Here is a 24,547-nt window from a genome sequence, read left to right as displayed (position 1 = left end):
AAGAAATTTATGACACCTCCAATCACTCGAAAGCTTGGGTGCTGAGTGTTTGAAGTGTCTGCACTAAATCAATAGAAGGTAATGGGTTCGAGTCACACTTGAGCAAATCTTGTGCACATTTTTAAAAACTTCTGCGGCGGCCATGGGCTTAACCGGGACTTCTTAGAGGGAGGGGAATTAAATTTTCCAGGGGAAAAATTTCCAGGACATGGGCAAAGCACTCATCAGCTACAATCCCCTTTCTTCTCTTTTTTATTCTTTTCTCTTTCCCCTTTTTTTAGTTTTCAAAATTTTTCAGGGGGCAATTGCCCTCTTTCCCCCTTACCTCACAATGCCCACACTGCTAGCCAAAAATGTACAGTGCTTCACAAATTACAACTGAGTACTAAGGGGGCCAAACAACAGACCTCTCTTTTCCGTCCACACGGTCAGCTCTTGGGCGATCTCTGGCACCACGAGGAATGTCCGCCACCCCCGCAGCTTCTTGGACTTGAGGATGTCGCCGAAGATGTGGTCACCCATGTACAGCACGTCATTGCCCTTAGCGCCAATCAGATCACAGAAGACATCACAGGACCCGCCCGAGTAGACCTGCCCCTTTTGGAAGGGGCCGACGTGGCTGCCTATTCTCAGGGCTCCGGTGTCCTGCCAAACGAAGGCGTAAGATTCTAAACAGACTGATGCGATACACAAATGCCCCAATGAGATGTTACCACAAAAGGAGCATTTTTCAGAGTGTACAATGGGAAGAAATCAATATCTGTGCACTCTACAGTAGTCTGTTTGCATAGACTGAGCTTGGCAGTTGTTAAAAATGTTTATGGTTATAGACTACAATGCTTGTGTGAGTGGCTTCCAATTGCAATGGTGTAACACCATACGTAAGTGATACATGTAGATTCCATTTTCAGGGCTCCAAGGTAAACTATTTGCGATTTGCCTGACTTTGGGGGGAAAGAAGTCCCACAAGTTACAACTACGTCCATTGTAAGTTGGAAGGAAAAGGTGTGGCAAAGCAAGCTGTCCCAGACTAAAGCAATCGGTACACATTTGCAGTCTAGACCTTTTCTTGAAGAGCAAACTTCACATTTCAAATATAACACTTCATCCTCCTTTGTCCATCAATTATACAAGGGCGGTGTCATAACTACTAAAGGGGGGGGGAAAAGCATCGAGGCACTCCCCCCCCCAACCAGCAGAAGTCTGCTCCACAGCTTAGGAGCAAGCCCCATTTAATGTGTCTTCAGTGCCCCCTTGAAAACATGTATACACCTCCCCCCGGGTGTCTCCTTGAAAATTTCATCTTTGTCTCAACACTGTATGAAGTCGAACAGGAAACTAAGTGAGGAGGATTGAATGGAAACGTGTTGTGAGGACTGCACTCACCAGATCAACCTGCCTCAGGATTGTCCCGTTGCCAAAGAATTGAGGTTTCCTGGCATCCACGATGCAGACATCAAAGTACTCATACCAATGCTTGTGCGGTGTGGAAGGCTGCGGCATATAAAAGAGTAGATTATATTTAATAGCTTTTGACGTTTGCGACCCAAACATTACAAAGAACGAAGATGGAGTTTTCTTAAATATTTGACATCAAATTACAACCAAAAAATGGAAACTACTTAACAATCCAGTGTACGTCTACAAATTTTCAAATTGCAGATTGTTTCCAAATTTCACCAGACCTGCATGCAGAAGCTGTGACAACACTTTTGTAGCATTATAGGTCTCCAACGTTAAGCCAATGTTCCAACAATATAGACATTCACTGTCCGCATCAACAAATGCATGCAGCATTACGAACATCCAATTCTGAGGTGATTAAACACTCAAAGGAAGTGTTCTGTGTTAAAAATGAAGCAAATGATGAAGCCATGAACATGGACTACAACCAATGATGAAATTGTCGAACAAGAAACAGAGACGGTAAAAAAAATGGCTCACTGTTATCAGAAAGAAAGCTCAAACAAACAGAAATAGTTAAGGGCAATCTTAACCACAGCGTCAAGTCATGGACAATGGTCTCCAGTGGCCATCACTGACACGTGAGTTTCAACCAAAGATGGTATAGCGCCGAAGACGCAAGATGGATAACTCTGCCCAAAACATGTAATTACCATGGGCGCCATTTGAGCAAGCGATACGCCTGCGCAGTTTACGGTAATGCTTGGGTGCAGACTCACCAGGTGCAAGTGCCTGCCACGGGGCTTGCCCCTGTGCATTAATGTGCATTGCAAAGGCGTATCACTTGCTCAAATGGCGCCTATGCGATTACAACGTTTTACATGTATTCACGGTGAAGTTGGCCATCTTGCGCCGCTTTGCGGCGCTATATGATCTTTGGTTTCTGCTGTAAACTGCAAGAAGTCACTTCAGCTGGGAGCCCTTCTGACTACTCCCCAAATCCTCTCCCATGCAGGTAAACAGCAGCACATTCCTTGTGCTCTGAACTTCTAAGGGTCCTCGGACCTCATGCAAAGTCACAGCCGACGGTATCACCAACCGCCCAAACAGATCCGCCCAAACCTGCTGCTCGATGTGAAGTAAGCACCGTTGATATATCAATATTATCGAAATGAGTTCGATATTGATAATTTTCGATAAGCCATGGCTTACATTGGTTCTCACGCTGAGTGAAAAATGCCCCTGTAGCTTATACTCTGGGCGGCTTATACAACGGCATTTGAAAAATAAATTCAGTCACCTGTCTCAGTCTTGCACTTAATAATTTGCATACACTTTGCCTAAAAAATATCACAAAATTTATCCTCCAAAACAGAGAATTACGTGTATTTGCTAACCAAACATACGTAGACGAGCACCACGTGCTGATGATATCGCTATGCACGGTAGCGTGCATCCCATCCCATGTAGGCAACGTACGCAATACAGACGAAAGAACATGTCACTGCATTTCACCTCACAATGAGCCAGCATGGCCCCATATCACTGCATTTCACCTCACAATGTGCCAGTTTAGTATTTCCAAAAGGCAAGGTTTTTCGAAATCAAAAATCCTTCAGTCAGGCTGGTTCAAGCACGTTTAGTGTGCGTGAATCAGCTGCCCTCGCACGTGTGTAAAGATGTTCTCAAATGACCTTCATTTTGTACCAGCGCTGTTGAACTAAATGGCTACTGTTGATACATTAGTGAATTGTCACACCCCTTGCATCAAAACTCAAACAGGTAACAAACGGAAACAGACACAGGTTATCACATACCGCACTGGAAGGTCCAGGTGGACCCTAGGGTCAGACAAGAAAAAACAATGACGAAACCAAAATACGGAAATTTATACATGTACCTAGTAGCTTCATTCCTTCATTCAAATGATACCAATGCAATTTTCTTGTTAGTGTCCATCCTGACTTTCAAACAAGCACTCATCATTGTGAAATTGCTGTCTTTGGACCAGTTGTAAAATACATTTCTGACCTTCAGTGAATGTTTTTAAAGCTACAAACTCGTGCATCAATCCACAGAAATCCTTCTGGGATTAATTGATTACACTGAAAAGCAAAGGAGTTTACAAGGTAACTGTGTACATAGCATGAGCCACAAACACTTAAAATACTCAAAATTGATTTGAATTTGCTGTAGCTTACCGTGGCTCCGTGTGGGAAGTCGAAGAGATATGTCATAATTTTCTGCAAAAAATCAAACAAATTGCGATCAGAATGATCAAAATGAACTTTCTTCCAGTAACCCTCCAAGGGTTGTGAGAAAAATGACAAATTTGCCAGTTCCTTACAATGAATTTACTCTGCCCTAACAGGCAGCCAAATCTCTTGGAATAAACTACAGTTAAAATAGCTTACCAGAGGACACAGAAAGCAACATTATGGCAGGAATCAAAACTATACTTAGAATCTCCTGCTTCGGAATGAGATTTAAATCCAACATCCAGAATGTGAACATGCAGGAAATTATATGATTTTTTTTTCCTCATAAATCTGATCTAACAGAAATAACTATCTACTCCAGGCAGGAAACAAAAGAGGGCATGTTTTCAAGTGAAATTGCCAGTCCTTTGGTACAAATTCACTGCATAAGCGTGCAGGCATATGCACGTTTGACGCAAAGCATGCCGAGTATACGCAACAAATTTATTCTGGAATGTATAGTCTTCTCGTGCACATCGAACACAGGCAAGAACCCAGTTGCGAACACTTTGTACCAGTCTGTCTTTCTTTTGCCGGTGAGGGCGCACATAGGACTCAAAACTCACACATTTGGCACACTTTACTAACAGACTATCAAAACCCATCTGTAAATATGGTTTCCAGTATGCAGGCCAAGAGAAGTAATTTTTGACATGAAAACAGTTCTTCCTTAATTAAGAGAGATAATTCGAGACATCTTCAAATCTAATTGTATGTAGAACTCACCTCAGTGTAGGTGTAGCCACTGTTGGTAACCAGGAAGACTTTACGGCCGTGATCTCTCATCCTGAGGGCATAAAATGCAGTTCCCAGGAGCAATTTATTTTGATTACATCATTTAGGAATGCTTTGGATGTGCTTGTACACCATTCTACTGTTGACTACAAGAATTGTACTCTCGTGGAAAAGATGAATGCTGCACTAAACACCATCATGGTGGCAAAGAATGTTTAATGTAAAAGATTTAAGACAGGTCAGGGTTTGGCAGGGACACGGTTGATCACACAACGACGACATACATTACTCTTAGCTGCAAACATCACCAATGCGTGCCATTCAACTTGAAAATCGGTCTTATGCACTGCTAAACAAATACAATGGGGATTCAGCTTAATACGCATGAATCAGACACACATCTGTTGTGTCCCAAAATGAAGCAGTTGAATCAGAAATATATACTCTCATGTTAATTTCAATTTAAAGTGACATGTTTATTCCCAGCCCCTAAAAGAGTACTGTACACACCTTTGGAGCAGGGTTGGAAGTCTAGGATCCTTGATGACATACTCCTCAAGGTTTTCCAGGGTCTTGTCTTTCAAAGTTCCCTGAAAAAAAGGAAGGATTCAGGACTAATGAGCACAAATTATTACTAATCTACAAATCCCTGAAACTGGCAACACAGCCTACCAGTATCTTTTACCGACACATTTTGTGTGCGTGTGTTCAAATGGAACCCGTATCACATTCACACTTTTATGTCTATTACGCTTTAAAAAAAAAACAAAATTAATGGTAGCATTGTCAGAAAGTCACAGCATGTAGAGATGATGGGTGAATGTTGTGCTGTACAAGTAAGGAGAAAAGTTGGAAATAAATAACGGCCAAAAACTCCTCTGCAACTGGGGTTCATCTCCCCTCTGCTTACCCAGTAAACAGTACAGTCACAGGAAAAAGTCCTATTTATAAAATTCCTACTGTGAGTACAGTTTGAGTACACTTGACAAAAAACATTTTATTTGTGGATTCCTGTTAAACTGAACATATGTAAACATACCCCCATATGAACATAGTCGACGGCACTGCGGGTATCTTCAAAGATGCTCTCCCATGACAGCATCAGGTCACCCTTCTTGACCCCTGTCTCAGTCTCCGTGTACTCCTGGCATGTACTGAAGTAGTTGACCAAGCATGCGAGAAGGTAGGTTTCTAGACATTTGGAAACGAGAGGGAGAGAAAAATATATCTATTTGACTTCTATCTGACTTTCATGACACCAGCAAGGCCAGCTGCCTGAGCACCAACCTGGCTGGGAGATTTTAAGGTACCTTTGACATGAACGGGGAGTCCATCCCTTATTCCATTGAGATGGAAGGTGGGTCTAACAGAAATCACAGTCAGGAGGAATGAGCTTACATTGTATCATCAAGACACTGCACTGAAGCAATGCAATACAATATTCAACTCTTCTTAAATTGTGATAAAGTAAACATTCTTTCCAAATTGGTTTTGACTGACTCCGGGATTGATATGTTCCCCCCCAAAACACTAAAGATCTGACCAAGTCCAAATATTTTGTTTCTGTCTCCTCACCTGGAAGGTTGAAGAGAGTGTTCAGGATGTACAGCCTCTCATCGTTGCTTTTCAGGGCCACAAACTTGTTGGGATACATCTTGAGGATCTCGTTGGTGTGTAGGAAGCGGAAGCCGTGAACTGCCACCAGGATGTTGCCATACGGATCCATCTGTCAACAGAAAGGAACGCAACACATGTTTATTCAAGTTTTACACATTTTCTTAAGATGCTAAGGATTTTAAAAGGTTAGAGTACTGTAGCTATTTCCTCTTGATATTGGAGTCACTCATTCATATGGAGGGTGTTCCTCCGTGACTACAGTATAATTACAAGTTCTGTCAAACTGTCGACAACATTTGAAGTAGGGCAAAGTCTTAAAATGTGACCAGTGTGACTCCACAAAGCAGGTAAAATGAGAGAAAAGAATTACTGGGCATGGGACTTGGCTCTGGCTGGTGAAAACACACATCTGTATGGAATATAGCCTTATCCACTACCCAGTGGCTTCCAAAGGTACATGTATGCACATCATTCCTAGCAGCGGCTGAGCAACCCAGGCACTGCCTTTACTCCCTACTGCAACTTTTTAAAGCAATGTTCAGTGCTGAGGAGAATTTCTCTGAGGAGCAGCACATTGACAATCCTTCCCCCCTTGACGTACCTTGAGTAAATTGCCATAGAGCTTGTCAAAGAACAGACCTCGAATAGGGAAGCACGGGTCATAGACAAAGCTGTACAATTCCTGTGGGGTGAAGACATCAACAAAGATAAACATAAAATTACAAATTTCACTTGACGTTACATGAAATGTAATGCCAACCTGGGTTTTTTGAAAGAGGAGATGGTTGGGTGCTAACGTTGATATCCAGTTCGTAAGTGTGACTTCACTTCAGTTTAAATCACGCCCACTGCGCATGCACTGCACATACTTTACGTGCATTGATCACTGTTTACATGGAACCATGGAATCATGGAACCAATGGGAGTCTGCAAATTGTTGCGTGTCCGCCTTTGTGACGAAGTCACTTACGAACCGGATAGACAACCAAAAACAACAAAACCAACGGGATAGTCAATCACACCAAAGAAACAAAATTATCAACCTGTAAATTTATCATGCAAATTTAAGAATGCTCCAAGTACACATGTACTGCACAACATACTATACACCAGGTACCGTATCAAATGAGAGCTTGATTTCTGGTACAAATGTCAACAAGAGTGGATCCAATTTCTTGCAGGGGTTAGAACTATTTTTCAGAAGCCAAAAGTTTGGAACTTTTTACGGCCTTTCTGAGTGGTGAGGCTTAAGTTTGCAGGTTTTTTTCCATCTTTTTGGAAGTTCAACAAAATAGTCCTCCAGTCATCTTTCCCTCAGTACTTTTGTAGTAAAAAAAATTGTTCCTTCTGAAGCACCATAACGGCCCCCTACCGCCCTCTCCACCTGCTATCCCCTAATGATTTCAAATGTTGGTCTCATGTACTGGTACATGTACATATCGCTCAGTTATGCATTTAAAGGTCCCCGAGTATCAAGCCACTGACCAATAAAAAAAAATTCCATTGTGACTAACCCTAACCCCTAGGCCCTTTCTGCTGAGCACCTTCCTCAATCCTCCAAAATCCAAAATTTCCCACTTTAACTGCAGGTGAAGGATAACTTTTTTCCTCAATACTTCAAAATACTCCAGTGAACAAACCCTATGGAGTTTTTCTCAAAAAAAGGTAAGTATCATGATTGTGACCGTTGCCGGGATGGGGACGGGAGGAGGGCTCATACAAGTATACATGCATGAATAGATAAGGCATACGTGTACTTTGTCATATTCTAGGTTTTACACGCTGACAGGGGTGCATGTGGACCAGGGCATTTTTGCTTGAAATGTCAAATGCACTGGGAAAGTTTCAGCAACTGTAAATCTGAAATATGCTCCCCCTCCCCCAAAAAGCACAAAGGCATGGTGCTGTCAGGAGATTGTGACCTTACACAAAGTACCCATGAAACCACTTCCAAAAAAAGACAAGCAGGTTGATTGCACTTTCTGACAATACGTGAGTCAACGGACGTTTTCTACTGTGATAAAAATATCCCTGCAGTGAGTATGCAACTATTAAGTTAAGCAAGATATTTCAAAGTCTAGCAGGTGTGCTGGATGTCGTTACTCAACATCCTCTGTCTATTGGTCACACGAGGGCAGCATGATTAGAACCCTGTCAGTTCATCCCCTGAGCAAAGTTCATTCAACCGCCAGTCCACACGAACCTACACATGCTTTGCAAACTAATGTACCTTTTTTAATTGTCTGCTCAAGTTAACCCGCCCCCCCTCCCGATCTTTTTTTTTTCACAAAAAAATGTGTGCTAATTTTCAATATACTATAACCAGAGCCGCGGATGAACAAATGCAGGACGCGTCTAACGGAACTAATCACGTTTGATCCATGTAACATGCATGAACATGAGCCAGCTGGAACCCATTTTTGCCAAGGAATGCTGGATCACAGGATGTGCACGCTCATGACTATTACATTGTTCAATTAAAGTGTGAGTGTTTACATCACCAATTCCATCTGAAAGTTTCTGGGTGCTGAAGCACTTGCAGCGTCCCAGTCTCTGCGAACCGCCATTACTATTTTTTGGCTTTAAAATACTTTCTTTCTTTTTTATTCAAATCAAATTGCTGCAAGTAGTGTCTCTCTGCAAGTATGCAATGCAAAACACAAAAACTAGAGGAGAGATGGATTTAAGAGGAATCCAAGGTTGAATGACGGCACTACACTTGCAGGACGGTCTTCTGCCAAACAAAACAAAAACACTACAAAACATCTCCCCTCCCCCCCCAAAAAAACATGCGCAACAATATAGGGTTGCAGGAAATCAATCGTTTGGTCACACATGCACGATTGACAGACGATGTGAAACGAAACACTAAAAAACACCTGGCCATGACTTGAATAACAGGATATCATCAAACTGTAAGTTTATAAAATTTAAATTTACACGATACAAGGCCAAAAAGATAAATTCATAAATATTTGTATAATCTGTTTCCAGAGAATTTTTCTGCAAAACAGGCGAATCACAGGGTTGCATGGTGATATGTTTTGAGTGGTTAACAAGGATGTCTTTTGGCTGATTTGTTCCGCAGGGGTGAGACCGGACCACAACGAAAAATCCACGAACTTCGGTTGGTATTATTGTACATGTACATGTATGTACGGTACATGTACATGTATACTACATACCGGTATGTGAATGTAAACACGGTCAATGGCATGCACATTTCGTTGCATTAACCCATGTATGTACATGTATACATATTATATACAATGTATGTGTATACATGTGTACATGTACATTTTAGGCAGCTTACTTAACAGCAGGATATTGAGTACACGTCATGCACAAGTAAGGAGTTCCTTGTTTTTTTTGCCATTAAGAAAGATTCTGCTAGGATCAAAACGTCAGGCCCTCCTTATTTTGTGTATTTTTAATAGGTCACCGTAGTCACCTCAGCAAGTAGTTTGCAGTAGTATTGTATTCATAAATTCCACGTTTAAAAAGAAATTCAATTATAGAGTACCGAAGTGTGACGTCACTGTGAACCAGAAAGTGCAGTGCAAACGAATGGAATACGCATGCGTGTTGGTTCACGTCCTGGTTCACGCGCTCATGCCTTTTACACACTATTTGTGCGCATGACCTATTCACTTGGGTACTCTATTACACACTGTTTATGAACACTTACATGTACAACATACAGGTACTACACGTTAAGGCTCCAACATCAGATATGTACATGTACTTGTACTTAACCAACTTATCACACGTCAAGCATTTGCAGTGTCCAAACTTATTAATTTTTACAAGGAAATCTCTGTAATACATGAATACCGTCTTCCTTTCCTGTTCCGCTCTTGTCACTTCACCATGTTCACAATTCATTGTACCAGTATCTCCATCTCCAACCATGAAAACCTCCACAGATTTGTGACACCTTTATCAACAGATACATCCCTATCTCGGTCAATTATTTGATAGGCCATTTTGCCAAATTATAAAGAGTCACCTATATCCTGTGAAATATCTCAAAAATCAATCGATCTTTCGGTAGAAAGCCACATGGAATCAGCCACATGTACGCATGCAACTCAAAACGGTATCCATGTTTTGCTGCAGTAACACATGCACAACACATGACATGCATTGCTGGTTTGTTTCGTACTTAGGTTCTGGACCTGCTGCAAACATTCACATATATGTGTGGGAATATACAATATGGGTGATTTCAGAAATTCAGGGTCCATTTTTTGTGTGTGTCCCTGTCACATCTGACATTTGATTTTTGTAGGTCCAGAACACATTTTCTCTTTTCCAAAAGTGATGAATGAATGCAAATTACCTGCCAAATAAATAGTAATAGTTTGAAATCAATTCGGGTGATATTTCCATGTCAAATAACAAAGGTCAGATAAAACAGGTACAAGAAAATGTCACATTTTTGGACCCTTATTTCTGGAATTACCAATACATGTATACCCCATTCTGCCATTACTTTCACTATCACTACCCCAACATACCCATTCTGCATACTACAGTATTTCAGAGGGAGTAACATCAATTTGTGTACTTCTTGATCGCCTGTACTAGACTTTACCAAGTGGTGCATGAATATTATTTTGCAAATAATTCCAAAAAAAGTGTTTTTCCAACAAAATCTGCAAAACCAACACCGGATTTCTGAAAAATCTGGCAATCCGGAGGAATCTCACCCCTGGTTTGGTCACTAGCAAAACAAGAAAGCTGCATTACAAAAAGGTGTTAAACCCTGTTTCAGACAAGCAAAGGGGCAGTGGCGTAGCTAGGTTTTTACTAGTGGGAGGCACAAAGGGAACACCAGCATCTTATGGGGGACAACAGCTTTCAGTGGTGTGGTTATTTGGGACAAGTTTTGTTAGCCTTGTTCAATATCCATTCATCTGTTTTGTTTTTTTTTCAGTGGGGGGAGCACCAGGGGGAAACTGGACAATTGTGGGAGGGGGGTGGTACATGCCTCCCAGGCCCCCTGTGGCTATGCCACTACAAAGAGGTTGAAACAATGACAGTAGTAATTTATACTGTGACTGTACCATAATCTATATCGTGACTGACTGTGATTGATCCACTTCCCTCAGATTTTTGGTTTAAAGTGTCAACATGTAAAAAAAACTAAATGTGTCACCTGTAGACACCACCCATTTTGGACCCCCCCAAATCTCAAATCTAGACAAATCCCAACGAATCACAATCTTAGTATAAAGGCCCGGCCAAAAGGGGAAAATATTCTCATGCCTGGCCATGATTCTCAACCAGGAAATCGGAATCTCCTTCTTACATGTGCCCACTGTGGTTCAGGGGAAGTCTGAATAGAGATTTACAGCAAAAGTTAACCGGTCTACTGATTGACTAGGGGAAGAGGAGCGGGGAATTAAAGAAGGCAGGATGAAAGCATGGAGAAAAGAATGGATGACAAGGCCGAACAAACCTGAGGGTAACCGATAGAGACCAGTCGCTCGATGACCAAATCAAAGCCCAGCTGCTCATACTGTGGAGATTTGTACACTGTGAATTGACAACCAAAACAATGGGCTTCAATTGCATGCAACTATCGGTAGTCCAAATTTCTTCTTCGTTCAAACAGTTTGAGTTTGGATGCAGTGACAAATGACCAAAATGTGCTTTGAGTTTTTCCTTCCCTTTTTAAGGAGACGGCTTGGTGTACTAATACATGTAAACAAGAAATGCAGTTAATTTCATAGAAACCAATGGACATGTACCACATTCAAGTTGCACTTAATGGGCCCTCTACACTCCATATGGGGGCACTGGGATAAAATTAAAAATCAAATTTTGGTGGGGTCCATTTGTTTTGTGGGGGGGGTAGCAAATTTTGGAAAATTTCTTTATGCACCCTTTTATTTTTTGAGAAACATGGAGGCTATATGTTTGAGGCTTTTGAAGTACTTTGTGAGAGGTACCGGTGGGGAAGTGAAAAAGCCCCCCCCCAAAGTTACCATACCTATTTCCAATTATTTGTCTAGAACAAAAAGCTTTCTTGATCCCTTGGGGGAGGGGGCCTTGATCACTGTTGGCCCCCCTGGATCCACTATTGGTTAAATTAAAATAATTCCAATTCAAGTACTTGGGCCATTCTGATATGGGCATTTTGACTACCAGGTAGATCTGTGGTTTCTCACAGCCACATGCCAATGGCGACAATTTTTGTTAGCAGCAAAAGACAACTATTCAGATGTGGCTATGTAGTTTTCCTAAAGTTTTTATTAACTGTATCTTCCTAACTGATGGTGTGTAACATCACACCTGTTTACGTGAGTTTATACCCAAATGGCAAGGAACCTTTACACGTATCGGTACAAACATTGTAAGTGAATGCACAGTCGGCGGTAACAGAAAAAAAAAGGAAAAACTCCAAAAGCATTCCTTTGCCTTTGAGATAGACTAAAGCAGGCCCAACCTTGTTGTGACAAAAGATAACTTTTATAAAAATATCTGTGTGGAACAGTAAATTCAGGAAGCATTCATGCGTACTGCATCTGGAGACACTGTTAGTGTTCATACATTGTATACGTAAGCCAGTTTTTAAATGAAAGTATGCATTGCAGTCACTACCAAGATTTAAGAACATACAGTACATGTCACAATTACCGTACGCAAGGCCATTGACAAGGAAAAATTCAATGAAGTGCTGGGCTACATGTAATTTGTACAGCTTTATCAAGCATGGCCACTCTCATTAATCTTCCATGCTCTTATTACTGCAATGTGAATTCTCAGAACTATAGTCATTTTCTCTGAAAGTCAATTTCATTTTCATGGACACCCACTTTTAAAACTGGACTCACTTTTAAAAACAAAATTTTACAACAAAAGGCTTGTAACTGAATTTGAAATGTTGTGAATTCTCAGAAAATCCTGCAGTGAAATTAAACGATATTCATTTTCTCTGAAAGTCAATTTCATTTTCAAGGACACCCACTGTTAAAACTGGACTCACACAAAATTTTACAAGAAAAATTGGCTTGTGGCTGACTTGGTTTACATGTATTCTGTTGCAGTGTTTTATGGTAGTCCCTCAATGGCAAAACTCTAGCTGTATGGGAGGTGGGGGGGGCTCAAACATGAGAATTTGTTCAGCCAGTTATGAAGGTAATATTCCAGTTGTGTAAGAAGGAATGTTGTTTTTATGGCTGAAGTTGGGGTTCTCATAGCCGTGAAGTACTTGGAGAGGTAGAAGCATAAGGATGGTGTAAGACAAGAACCTCATACAGTCATTTCATATCTGACAAATACTGGTAATTTGAAAAGGTATCAAGATAACAACTGCAAAACCTACTTGCTAGCGTGTAATCCATGTCGAAACCAAAATACTTTATCTTCTCCATGTTGAGGCTGCGGTTGACAAATATCCGCTTGTGCGTCTGGCGCCTGTACTTCTTGTGATGGGTCTGGGAACCCATGGGGCTTTCAGGACTCAGGCTGTTCTGTGAGTTCATCGTGGTGACTTTCAATAGAGTTCAGTTGCCTGCAGTGATCCAGTGAAATAGGCTGCTGGTAGGTGGAATACCGCCCTCGTGAACTCGCAAAACTACAAGTGTAAAATGCGGACAATTTATAGCTGTGAAGAACACTTTGAAAGGAAAAGCTCCCACAATCTTCACAGGCTTGGGGTTTTACCGGTAGGTTAGGTAAGAGACCTACATTACACACATAATGTGATCACCTCCAAGGATTTGCAAAATAAGTGTACACAAAGCCCTTTGGAAATACAGTGTAATTTACAGCAGACAGTTCATGGGAATATTGATACGGACAGAACAGGTACATGTAGGTGTAAATAAAGTATTGCAGTATTGCAGTATAGTATTGTCAGTTGAGCTGAAGTGCACCCCCAATTGGTGAAAGAAAGACAGGTAGTTACAAGCAGGCTCTTGCACGTGTTCTGCTTGTACGCAAAGACCATACAAGCTGGAGGAAATTAGTTAAGCGTACTCAGCGTGCTCCGCATCAAACACGCACATACTTGCGCGCCTCATGGCACACCTATGTGGTGAGTACCCAAAAAACACGCCCTCTTTTGTTCCGCTTGGAGCGGATAGAGCCATTTTGAAACAGATTGATTTGCCAAATAGTCAGGGTCAAAGCTCATTTCATGTTACATTGTATGTTCAAAATGCCTGTTGTGGACAATCATATTGATGTTACTTCCACAACCATGATGTTTACACCAGGCTACAGTTTGATAAGCGCTATACCAGTACCTAGGTTTTGAGTCTGGGATGGAGAAGCAACATTTGGGGGTTATTTTCTTTCTCAAAAGTTTTCTCAGCTCAAAAAAAAAGAATCCTCCCACAAGGAAGGCTCTGGTACCATCTCTAAAGCATTGGCTCTTCCAATTCCTAAAAAAAGTGACGTGTCTCCAAGTGAGGAGGTGGCCAACAGGATCCCTGTCCCCCCCCCCCATGGACAGGCAACTTACATGTAAGAATAATCACTTCTCCACTGTATTGTCCAGGCACCTGGATTATAAAAACAAACATACCCCCTACCCTGTGATGTAACTGTTTAAGTGTATGTCCCCAACCCGCACAGCATTTGCGCAAGATAGTCAAAATAATTGATGTGTAATAATCTCATCTGGCATCATTCAATTAACATTTTGTTTAACAGCTCAAAGTTCACTTTGTTTTGTGTCAGATGATGGACTTTCGCCACACACATGAAATCCTGCAGTTATCCTGCCTGTGGGTTCTTTGCTGTTCACAAACACGGGTTGTTCTCCCAGAATTGTCTATTTCTGCCCCTCCCCCCCGAAAAATTACAACAAAACATAAAAAGTTGCAACATATCCGGTATTTTAACAGTCACTAATTGCTGCCATTAAGGAATCCACTAATAAGTTTGTCAGCTGCAGCTGTCAATGCATGCAGATGGTTTAAGTGACACAGTTCACAGACAATCGGATGTGATTTAATTATAAATATGATAGACAATTTGAATGCAAGAACTCCGTGAATCATTTGTGTGTGAATACATGAAGTGACAAGTGCTGGGCATGCACAATGAAAGTACATGTACCTGTATAATGCAACTGCAGGACACACATGTAAACCGATGTAAATGTAATAATACACTTGTAGACCCAATGTACATGTACATGTAGAAGCGTGTCCAACATTTTTACATGCGTGCATGCACACTGTACATACTACACATATTTATGGCTCTGCTAGTTCCCTATGTACATGTATGTAGTTTCCCTGGACAGCCAGGTGTGCAAAGTAATACAGGAAATGATCAAAGAGCTTCCTGAATAGGAGAAAACATTACACTTCACAATGTAAAGCCGGGAAGTGAAAGGGAAGCACGAGTGACCACGCTTGCGGCTGAAGACCGGGAAACTTGTTTTCCCACAGGTACATGTGCATTACAACTAAACACAATGCTCTACAGGTTGAGAAGTGGTTAAACTTCAAATGACTGCAAGGCTGGATCACGTCAAGAACTCAGCGCCATTTTGTATGTCGGTGTATTAGATCAAAGGTCTTCCTTTTACACAGTATGCAGAGGCACAAAAGTACGTGTAACGGGCTACATGTACCGCCGTTAATGCCATAATGCGTACAATATTGAGAATTACCAACCTCCAACAAATGACGACAGTGCATGTCCTACAAGTGCAACTAGTGAAAGTAAAGAAACAAAAATACTCTACAGCTCCACTACAGGGCCAAATCCAAACTACGCACCAGTGCAACATGACCTACAGTGTAATTCTTAGAAGCAGAACTTGTGCATGAATTACAACACACATGTACATGTACATAATTTACACTATATGTCTGCACATACACACATGTACATGTACCGGTATGTGTTTGAAACTGTATCTCACTCAAGCCGCACATATGTGCATCATCACACATACATGTACACATGTACTCGTTTCATATTTGCAGGAACTACAAATGTGTTGAAAACAGATGTTGCAGGGACCCAAAATGTCACGGCTGGTCCCCCCAACTCAGTTTAGACTTTCCAATTCTTAACAAAGAAATTGACCACTCAATGCGGTTAAGTGTGCTCGTTATATTTTATGTACGTGGCTTGCCTATGCATTAAATCAACCATTTTGAAATCAGTTGGACTGAATACCGGTGCATGTACTACCAAAAACATACTTTCGGGGACACACAGTTTTCATCGTTGTTTTCGCTTTCATGCAGTCCCTGCTCCCATTTTCAACCACGCATGTATTTGTTTGAAGTTTACCATCCAGACTAGGAGCCCAAACAAATTTACAGGAGAACATTTGAAAAGCAAAAAAACAAAGACTTAGAAGGAAGGTTGTTTCTTGACAATAACACTTTGACACATTGCCCATGACGGTACCTCATTCAGCCATTGAGCCATAAGTGTACAATATTGTATTGAAGTGCTGTTCAGATACCTGCAATATGGACATGTATGTATGCATACTGTATATGAAAACTCTTGCGACAAAAAAGAACTCAGAAAAACCTGTTTTCTCGCATTTACAACAAAATAAATAAATAAATAATAATAACAATTTGAATCCTAAACATGTATACATGTACATGTACGTATGCTCACTTCCACCAGGGAGTAGGATTACATGTAGTTTGCACTTCATGGCTTTTCCAGGCAATTTGGAAGTGAAGGGAAAAGGCTACAACTACCGATATTTACTGACCTGTAAGTGGCCTGGGATATTCAATTCAATAAAGCATGCTGGGTACTGCAGTGCACATGTCAAGCATGACCTGATCATGCTGCAGTCATGCCATAGAGAAAGCTGTGGTCATGCACAATGGGTATAGGGGATAAAGAGATTTTTAATGGCGAAGAAAAAAAAAAAACAGATGTCTTTTTTATTCTTTCTTCTTTTGTGCACACTGTATACATAATACAGTAGGCTTATACATGTATGCATCCCCAGAGGTAAAGGGCGGAGGGACAAGGGGGGGTGGTGGCCCCCCTCCCCCACACACTTTTGTGAGGGGGAGATGGTTTCCAGGTTCTATAATGGGGTAGGGCAAAATGGATTGGCCTTTGAACGACTGATGCCTGATGTTCTCAAAATAAAGAAAAATCTATTCATCTCCTTTAGTCAAAAAAAAAAATTCCGAGAAGCAATGCCGACACCTGTCGTGTACATGTGCTGTACACATGTCCTTTTCACTTTGGGGGTATAATGATATTACATGTAACTGGTTCTTAACTGTCGACAGACAGAATGAATATTTTGGTTCTACTTACTGATAGGATAGCTAACAAAATCTGGCAGTCATTTTTAACTGAAGAGTAAGCAAAAGTTGATGAAAGAATAATCAGGCCCTCATCCTAATTTGGTAAAAAACCTGACAATCAACTTTTTTTACTTAAGACTACAGTACCTGCACAAAAATATAATCTGTTTAAGCCCTCCCCCTATTAATTGGTTATCTGCAGACCTGCCCCTCCCCACTGACCACAGTGGGCACCTCACTGGTCAACAATGTTTTGTGACACTGTTACATAATCCTGGGGTCTACCCCTGGTGCCTGAGACTGTACACAGCCAGCTGTTTATCACAATACAGGCCAGCTGTTTATCACAATACAGGCCAGCTGTCCTCTGGCCCCAAACACAATGACTGGATTAGAGCTGGGAGTATTGTCCTCCATGGCTGAACTGTACTGAGACTGGAGAGTGGGAGTGGACAACATTGCATTTCTTAATGGTGCCTCTGTGCTGGCAAACAGCAGTTGGCAGTTGACCCTGCCAGTGTCAGGTTGAATTTGATGCCCACCCATTTGAATGGAATACACTGGTCTATCACATTGGACATGTTGGTCTGCATCAGTTTTACTAATTGCTGGTGCAGTATGTGAATAATTGACACATTTCATGTCCCATTTGTTTTCATGTAATCAGCTGATCCCCGATTTCTATACAGTGTATCCAAATATTTAATCACTTGAATAATTAAATATTTTATGACACAAGGGTTTACACGCTTATTTCCCTTGGTAATACTGTACATCTTTAATGAACTGGAGCGAAACATCGCTCGCATTTTTTTCACTACAAAACCATGACAACTTCACAGGTTTAATTTTGAGAAGAGCCTGTTTTTAAGTCGATGGTTTCCCAGCTAATTTTCTCTTCTTTTTGGAGAACAAAGGTTTTAGGTGAACCAATTCCAGTAATGGGAGAAGGGCAAGTGGATCAGATATTTAGTTGCAGTTCATAAGACGGCCCTTTCTGACAAATTTGTACATTGGATCCAATATGACTGTACTTATGAACGTCCCTGTCAACATGGTCCCATAAGCACAAGTCCCACCCAAAGTATGTCTCCTTGCCAAAAATCAATTTAAGCTGTCAATAAACTAAAGTCTATTACAAGAGCAAATACATTAAAATATTGAAAACAATGTTACTACTTTTTTCAAGATGTATTTTTGCGTTGGGGAAATGTTACTACTGTCAGCAAGCACTATCCCATGCTCTCCGGGAACACATGAAATCTCAATGCGCTTACAGGCCAAAACATTGAGGTTTCGGAGGCAACTGCCTTGATGCCCCTGGTCTTTGCCTCAATTCCCATGGAAATGTCCCCATAGACAAATGGATTTTCTAAAACAAGTGCCCTTTGCAAATGAGAAATTGCCTTGCTCCTTCAAGAACAAAATTCTTGCCCTGCACTTTACAATAAAGTGACACTGAGGAAAAACACGATAAAGGGACAAACTCAACGCGAGTAGGCGTGAAAGTCAGCCAGGTACCGGTATAATAGTTACGGTTTGAGGGTCGTTTGGGATTGGCCGGGGCTTGGACTAGACAGATCTGTACCACTCAAATATCAACTTGTGTTATTAGCCTGAATGCTATATTTATGGTGTCAATTAGTGCTGGGCTTGATCGTTCTATATGCACAATCGTTTCATCTTTGCATGATCTGCTAATCTCGTGGAATGATTTGTTGATAACTCTGCCCTCAACCAATTTTCTTGCGGCCTAATTTCTACAAGTTTTTTTTGTAGAGGCAGCAACATATATTTATATCCAGCCATGAACGAAAATCAATTCATATGGAGTGTACAAAAGGAAGAAGATACAGTTATGTTTATGAAAACAAAGCTTAACAATGTGTAAATGAAGCATTTACAGCACCTCAAGCCATACTAAGCATGAACTTGTCAGTGCTGATAATAACAATACGAAGGAAACATCTATATCGTGCAGACACCATACGAATAGACTCAACTGTGTGTAACACTACTCATCACTAGCTAAGGTGTTAAATTAGGTGTTGGGAAAAGCTTCTTTAAAGAGATGAGTTTTGAGAACTCAAAAGCAATTAACAGAAGTAAAAAAGATAAAAAAATTCTAAAGTAATCACAAGAACAAAACACACAATCAATGAAAATTCAGGTAAACATGTTCTTTATATGGAAAACAACGGGAATGACCTACAGAAATGTATTTATCAAATATACTGGCTACATTGCTAGGGACAAAAATTAGATGGGTATAGACATACTTCCTGAGGCAGAGCTTGAAGAGAGAGCCTTAGAAACAAAAAAACCAAACATTAAACACCAGGAAACATGGACAGAGAGAACTTCGCAGTTGTTGAAGAGTGTTACAAAAATGGGAAGCAGGGGCTAAAGTTGGAGATTTCATACAGGTTTGACTGATTGTGCTGATCAATCAACACGTCCAACAATAACAGTGCAGTGACTAACACTTGCTGGGTTGACCTGAGCTATTCATGATATGTTATTGTTAACGAAGAAGGAAAGCTGGCAATTGGCCAAGACCAGATGTCATTGACAATATGCCTGGCCACATCTACCCTTCATGCAAGAGCAGCTAGGGGACAAAATACCCAGGGAGGTACCTCCTGAACTCCATGGTAGGCCTACACCTTACGACCAGCAGTTAGGGCCTAGGCTAGACCTATAAACAGGGCCATATATACTCCTTTGTCAGTATATAGGGCCGAGTCACTTCAAATAATTCACTATTCGAATATTCGACCTTCAATTCGATCGAGATACAAGGCACTTGTGAACGACATTTGAGCTGTCTTCGGCAGGTAAAATGTGAGAAAAATCCATTGAAAATAATTTCGCATTGTTGGACTAGGAGGGCTGTTGTAGGCCCTAGGTCTAAATGATGATGATATCCTGGACGTCAATCGTAGTGTTCAGATGAAGACAACGTCCAACCATGGTCCAACCTGGGCTGGGGCCCACATAGGCGTACTCCAAAAATTACAGCCTCACAAGAAGTCAAAGGGCTCAACTCTGTCTGAATGCAATAATTTTAACTGCTTTACCAACCTTTGAAGAAATGGTTATATTCCACCCGGACTGGTCTAATACGAGAGGACGTTGAAATCCTTTACACCCCACTCACTTTGTCCACTGCTTTTGACAGATCATCAGCTGATTGTGCAACACGGATCAACGTCTCTTTGATTTTTACCTGAACGTACATGTACGTTTTTATTGTTTCATCAGCACAATGATAGTCAGAGATAGCTATAGAATGTCGACGGTTTGTGCTCGATCACACGTGTAGACGTCTAGGTGCTTGTCCGTCCCGCCGATGTGGAACACAAATTATAGAGGGCGCTATGTGCGGATAATGGAGTGGTACTCTGTGGGTGGTGTTCGGAGGTGGGTTAGTCAACGAAGTTTCAACAGTTGGGACTTTTCACGATGAGCAATCCTCCCTGGCGCGGCCAGGTCCACCGCACACTTCCCGGTCCACGTTATCTCCAGCGGCCGGGAGCGAAAACCTGATAAGAGCATGACAGGCAACACTGAACGACGATGGGGGTGGGGGTTGAGATTTGTCCTGGATGCATATTTTTATTTTAATACACTGCAGCCTTGGGTTTTCAATGGCAAAATTTTCCATCGCAGCAAAAAAAAAAATACAAAACAACAACCATAGGCGGAAAAAATAAATACTCGGACAGAATTGTAGATGTCAAGTCCACATGTCATGCACAATATGCACATCAAAGCTTGACTTACCATTCTCCAGTTTCTGTTCAATTTTTGGGGAGGTAATCTTCACACAGGTGTAATAAGGTCATCCTATTTGCCCCACCATCTAAGTTTTGGACCTAAACTGAGCAAACATTAACATGAAATGCCAATTTTTTTTTCAGCACAAACTTTATTCCATGATGGCACACACACACACAATACTACAAAACTAACAAAATACTCAACTGATAAAAATAGTACTCTCGAGATTATGTAAAATATACTGACCACAATGTGCACTATTTTGAGAAAATAGTATGTAAGTAAATGTATATCTTTTAGCATGGTTCATCTGTGAAAGAACGTCTTTCACAGATGAAGCATGCTAAAAGATAGGCTGATCTTCTGTAGTGTATGGCAAAAATATTATATCAAGCCTTCCATCATTCAGGTACTGCTAACGTTTTTTTTTCATAAAACAAGATGATGCATACATTATTCAACTCTCACAGTAAAAATCTCCTTTTTACAAATAAAATTATTCAGCCCTTTTGCTTTGATGTGAACTACAATGGTCAGCCTATAATTAAGTATTTACATTCCACTAACCTTAATTCTTACTCAACGAAAACATTAGAAAAAGAAAATGTTGCTCACAAAATATTCTCTTCACAAGTTGGTTAAAACTCTCTATAAATTGAGTGGAATGTCAGTCAAAAAAGAGCAATGCTCATTACAACTACAGACACACACTTTTTTGACAACAAGGCATATAAAGTGTATAATTAGATGAAAGTTCCATCCTGAAACTGATGAAGAATCAACAAAACCTTCAGCAACTGGCTTTTTGCATCACACACTCGATCAGAATTTTTAGAATGAGTTCCTCTCTACCGTAAAAGGATTATAACAGTTGGCAAACCCTCAAAACAGGTAACAAATGTGTACAGTGAAACAGTTATGGCTTTGCAATGGTAATAATAAGATGTATCAGTGAAGTGCCTAAGAACATCAACAGTGGCATTTATAGGCCACCATATAAAGTCATTATTACCCCTGTAATTTTGGTCCATAAAGCTATTTCCTGTGACCATTTCAAGTTTCCAGGAGAGTATGACTGCTTGATGATGACCCTTTTTTGGCACAACTGGCTTTAATGACATTATGTCACCACCAATGACATACAGTACTCTACACTCTTTTCTATGGTCAAAGTATGAATACTTTGATATTAATAATCATTTAAGAAGTACAAACATATAATTTTATTTTACAGATAATTTAAAGTGATAAAGTAGAAATGCCATATTTAAGCAATACAAACATTCTATACCCGGTACAAAAAAATTTACATCAATCTTGTACAAAAATCATTAACTATGTCAATATCCTTAATATGCACACCACTACTTCAAATTATGTATAACTTACATGCTGCAGTGCAGGCTGCCAAAATGACTAAAAACATCAAAATCATCCAAAAGTACTACATATAAGAGCTATTACCTGAAATAAATCCATAAGATCACTTGGCATTTCCTTAGATCTTGAGGTCTTTGATTGGAACTTTTGCAAATGACTGTCGAAAAAAAAATGTATGGCCATATTCCGGCAGGCCTCTTCTGCAGTCGGAAGATGTAGATCAAATGCTACAATTTGAGGTATTGCTTTTATCATAAAATACAAAATAAAATTAGCAACATCTTTTTTGTGTATTAAATTTTTTTCGAATCAAAGAACTCCAATCTACTAATAATGTTTGTGCACACAAATGACTGAATTGATCAAATTATAGATAAAGAGCAAAACAAAAAATCACAAAATCACACTTAAACTTTTTTGTACAACAATAGGTCATACACACCTATAAGCTATGCATTTCTAAACTTTAGATATTAAAACATCAAAATAAAAATCTGAATCAAGGTGCTCCTCTGGATGGAATTACAAACTGGAAACAAACAAAAAAGGGAATATAAATCATGTCCGGGATGTGCAAGAGGGGGTTCTACAAGCGGGGGTTGTCGACTGAAGCCACAGCGTAGCTGGAACACTGCATGCTGTGGCGCACCCAGTCAGTGGACTGGCACTGGGGGCTGCAGTAGGTCTGCCGTCGACAGAGGGAGCACTCAAACTGTCCCACCAGGCCACACACGCACAGCTTGGCCACATCTGGACAAACAACAGGGGAAAATAAAAGTAATTGGACAAGTTACTCTCTTATGTCCAAAGCTTGAAAAACTGCCACCCTGTGAAAGCTTGAGTGAGAGCTTGATCTACTCGAGTACAGGAATTTCACTCAAATTCGTCTTGTCCCTTGTTTCAAGTAGGTGTGATGTTTCACTTGGAGTGCATTTTCACTCTTTTGAACTTGGAGAGCCTAAAACCTGGATCCTTGGAACAGGTATCGGTTGATCAAAAACAAGCGGAAGTGTGGTTTGTAAATTCAAAACAAATTATTTAATTCATTTAAACAAATTATATTTTATACTTAAACCACTCTAGTCTACTTTTCTTCACAACAGATGAAACAGCAACAAACTGTATGATACTTATATGATTTATCTTGGCGACGGACAAAAACCTGATGGAAAAGACAAAAATCCAGCTGCTCACCTTGGTCTCTGACCCAGCGCATCAGCACGCACTCGGAGCGGTAGATCTCTGACAGCATGGCTTTCTTCTCTCGTGGCCCGTCGATGTCCTTCAGCGTCTCATCCAGCAGGATGAACTTCTTGTCCCGCAGCTTGGCCGGCAGGGCGCGTTTGACGTCCTCCCTCAGGGCCCGGGCCGTGCCCACCTTGTTGGCCTGGACGGCGCCCAGCTTCTGGAAGGTGCCGTCAGAGTTCTTGACCATGATCATCATCTTGACGCGCTCCTCCAGCACTGAACAAAAAATGAAAAATGGTGGAATCCAGTTATAGTCCCAGACAGTCACCTCAACTGCACGGTAGGTGTTACAATTTTTATCAAATTGTCAGATTACTGTCATCTCTGGATCATGTCCTCATGAGGGAACATTAAGCTCTAGGTTTAAAAGTACATACGGTAAACAACTGAGAGAACCTGCCAACAAGTAGTAATTTTATCATTACTAATGACCAACTATATGACTTTAGTAATACTCATATGACACTACCATCTGCAGAGAACATTTATCTTCATGTCATTTGAAAGAGCGAGAAACAAACTTTAGGTGTTTTGCTGAGCAATCTTGAGGATTATACTTGAGTTCTGGGAGATGAAATTGAAAAACACCTACAGTTCCAGTAAAAGAGATTGGACAATTTGAAATGTTCCTATGAAAAATCTGGACATATCTGCCAAATTTAAGTCTACAAACACAACAGCTCCTACAATAGACTATTTTATAAAACAGACTTCCTCAATATCACGTAATGTTCACAAGTGAAAACACACAGGTGTTGAGTTGCATTAATACCAAAAGAAAATAAACAGCTGCATTGGTAAAGTAAAGTTTTAAAAGCAAGGGTTCAAAGTTTTCTCATTCTAAGGTTCTTAAAC

At 40.7% G+C, this 24,547-nt stretch overlaps 2 protein-coding genes across 5 annotated transcripts in view; both read right to left on the bottom strand.

Moving 5' to 3' along the window:
- Positions 1-20,533, bottom strand: part of nt5c2 (5'-nucleotidase, cytosolic II) — a 30,854-nt gene extending 10,321 nt beyond the window's left edge. Inside the window, exons 1-12 of one of the 2 annotated variants that reach the window (XM_022241988.2) lie at positions 20,366-20,533; positions 13,348-13,599; positions 11,479-11,555; positions 6,616-6,696; positions 5,973-6,123; positions 5,437-5,588; positions 4,908-4,987; positions 4,389-4,449; positions 3,606-3,647; positions 3,222-3,245; positions 1,387-1,494; positions 408-645 (exon numbers count right to left, since the gene is read on the bottom strand). In XM_022241988.2, coding sequence (XP_022097680.1) covers positions 408-645; positions 1,387-1,494; positions 3,222-3,245; positions 3,606-3,647; positions 4,389-4,449; positions 4,908-4,987; positions 5,437-5,588; positions 5,973-6,123; positions 6,616-6,696; positions 11,479-11,555; positions 13,348-13,507 — 1,174 coding nt within the window. In that variant the 5' untranslated portion in view covers positions 13,508-13,599; positions 20,366-20,533. The remainder of the gene's footprint in view (positions 1-407; positions 646-1,386; positions 1,495-3,221; positions 3,246-3,605; positions 3,648-4,388; positions 4,450-4,907; positions 4,988-5,436; positions 5,589-5,972; positions 6,124-6,615; positions 6,697-11,478; positions 11,556-13,347; positions 13,600-20,365) is intronic. The other variant, XM_022241989.2, reaches the window with a different exon arrangement.
- A 659-nt stretch (positions 20,534-21,192) lies between these two features.
- The window catches only part of LOC110983068 (fibrocystin-L-like), a 68,669-nt gene continuing 65,314 nt past the window's right edge, over positions 21,193-24,547 (bottom strand). For all 3 annotated transcript variants that reach the window (XM_022241983.2, XM_022241981.2, XM_087144602.1), the window contains exons 65-66: positions 23,639-23,908; positions 21,193-23,194 (exon numbers count right to left, since the gene is read on the bottom strand). In XM_022241983.2, the coding sequence (XP_022097675.2) occupies positions 23,031-23,194; positions 23,639-23,908 (434 nt within the window). In that variant the 3' untranslated portion in view covers positions 21,193-23,030. The remainder of the gene's footprint in view (positions 23,195-23,638; positions 23,909-24,547) is intronic.

This window comes from Acanthaster planci, linkage group LG13, assembly GCF_054643075.1.
Source record: "Acanthaster planci isolate LZ-2023a linkage group LG13, COTS_SCS, whole genome shotgun sequence".
Lineage (NCBI taxonomy): Eukaryota > Metazoa > Echinodermata > Asteroidea > Valvatida > Acanthasteridae > Acanthaster > Acanthaster planci.
The sequence above is the reverse complement of the archived record's forward strand: the minus strand, read 5'-3'. Positions and strand labels throughout refer to the sequence as shown.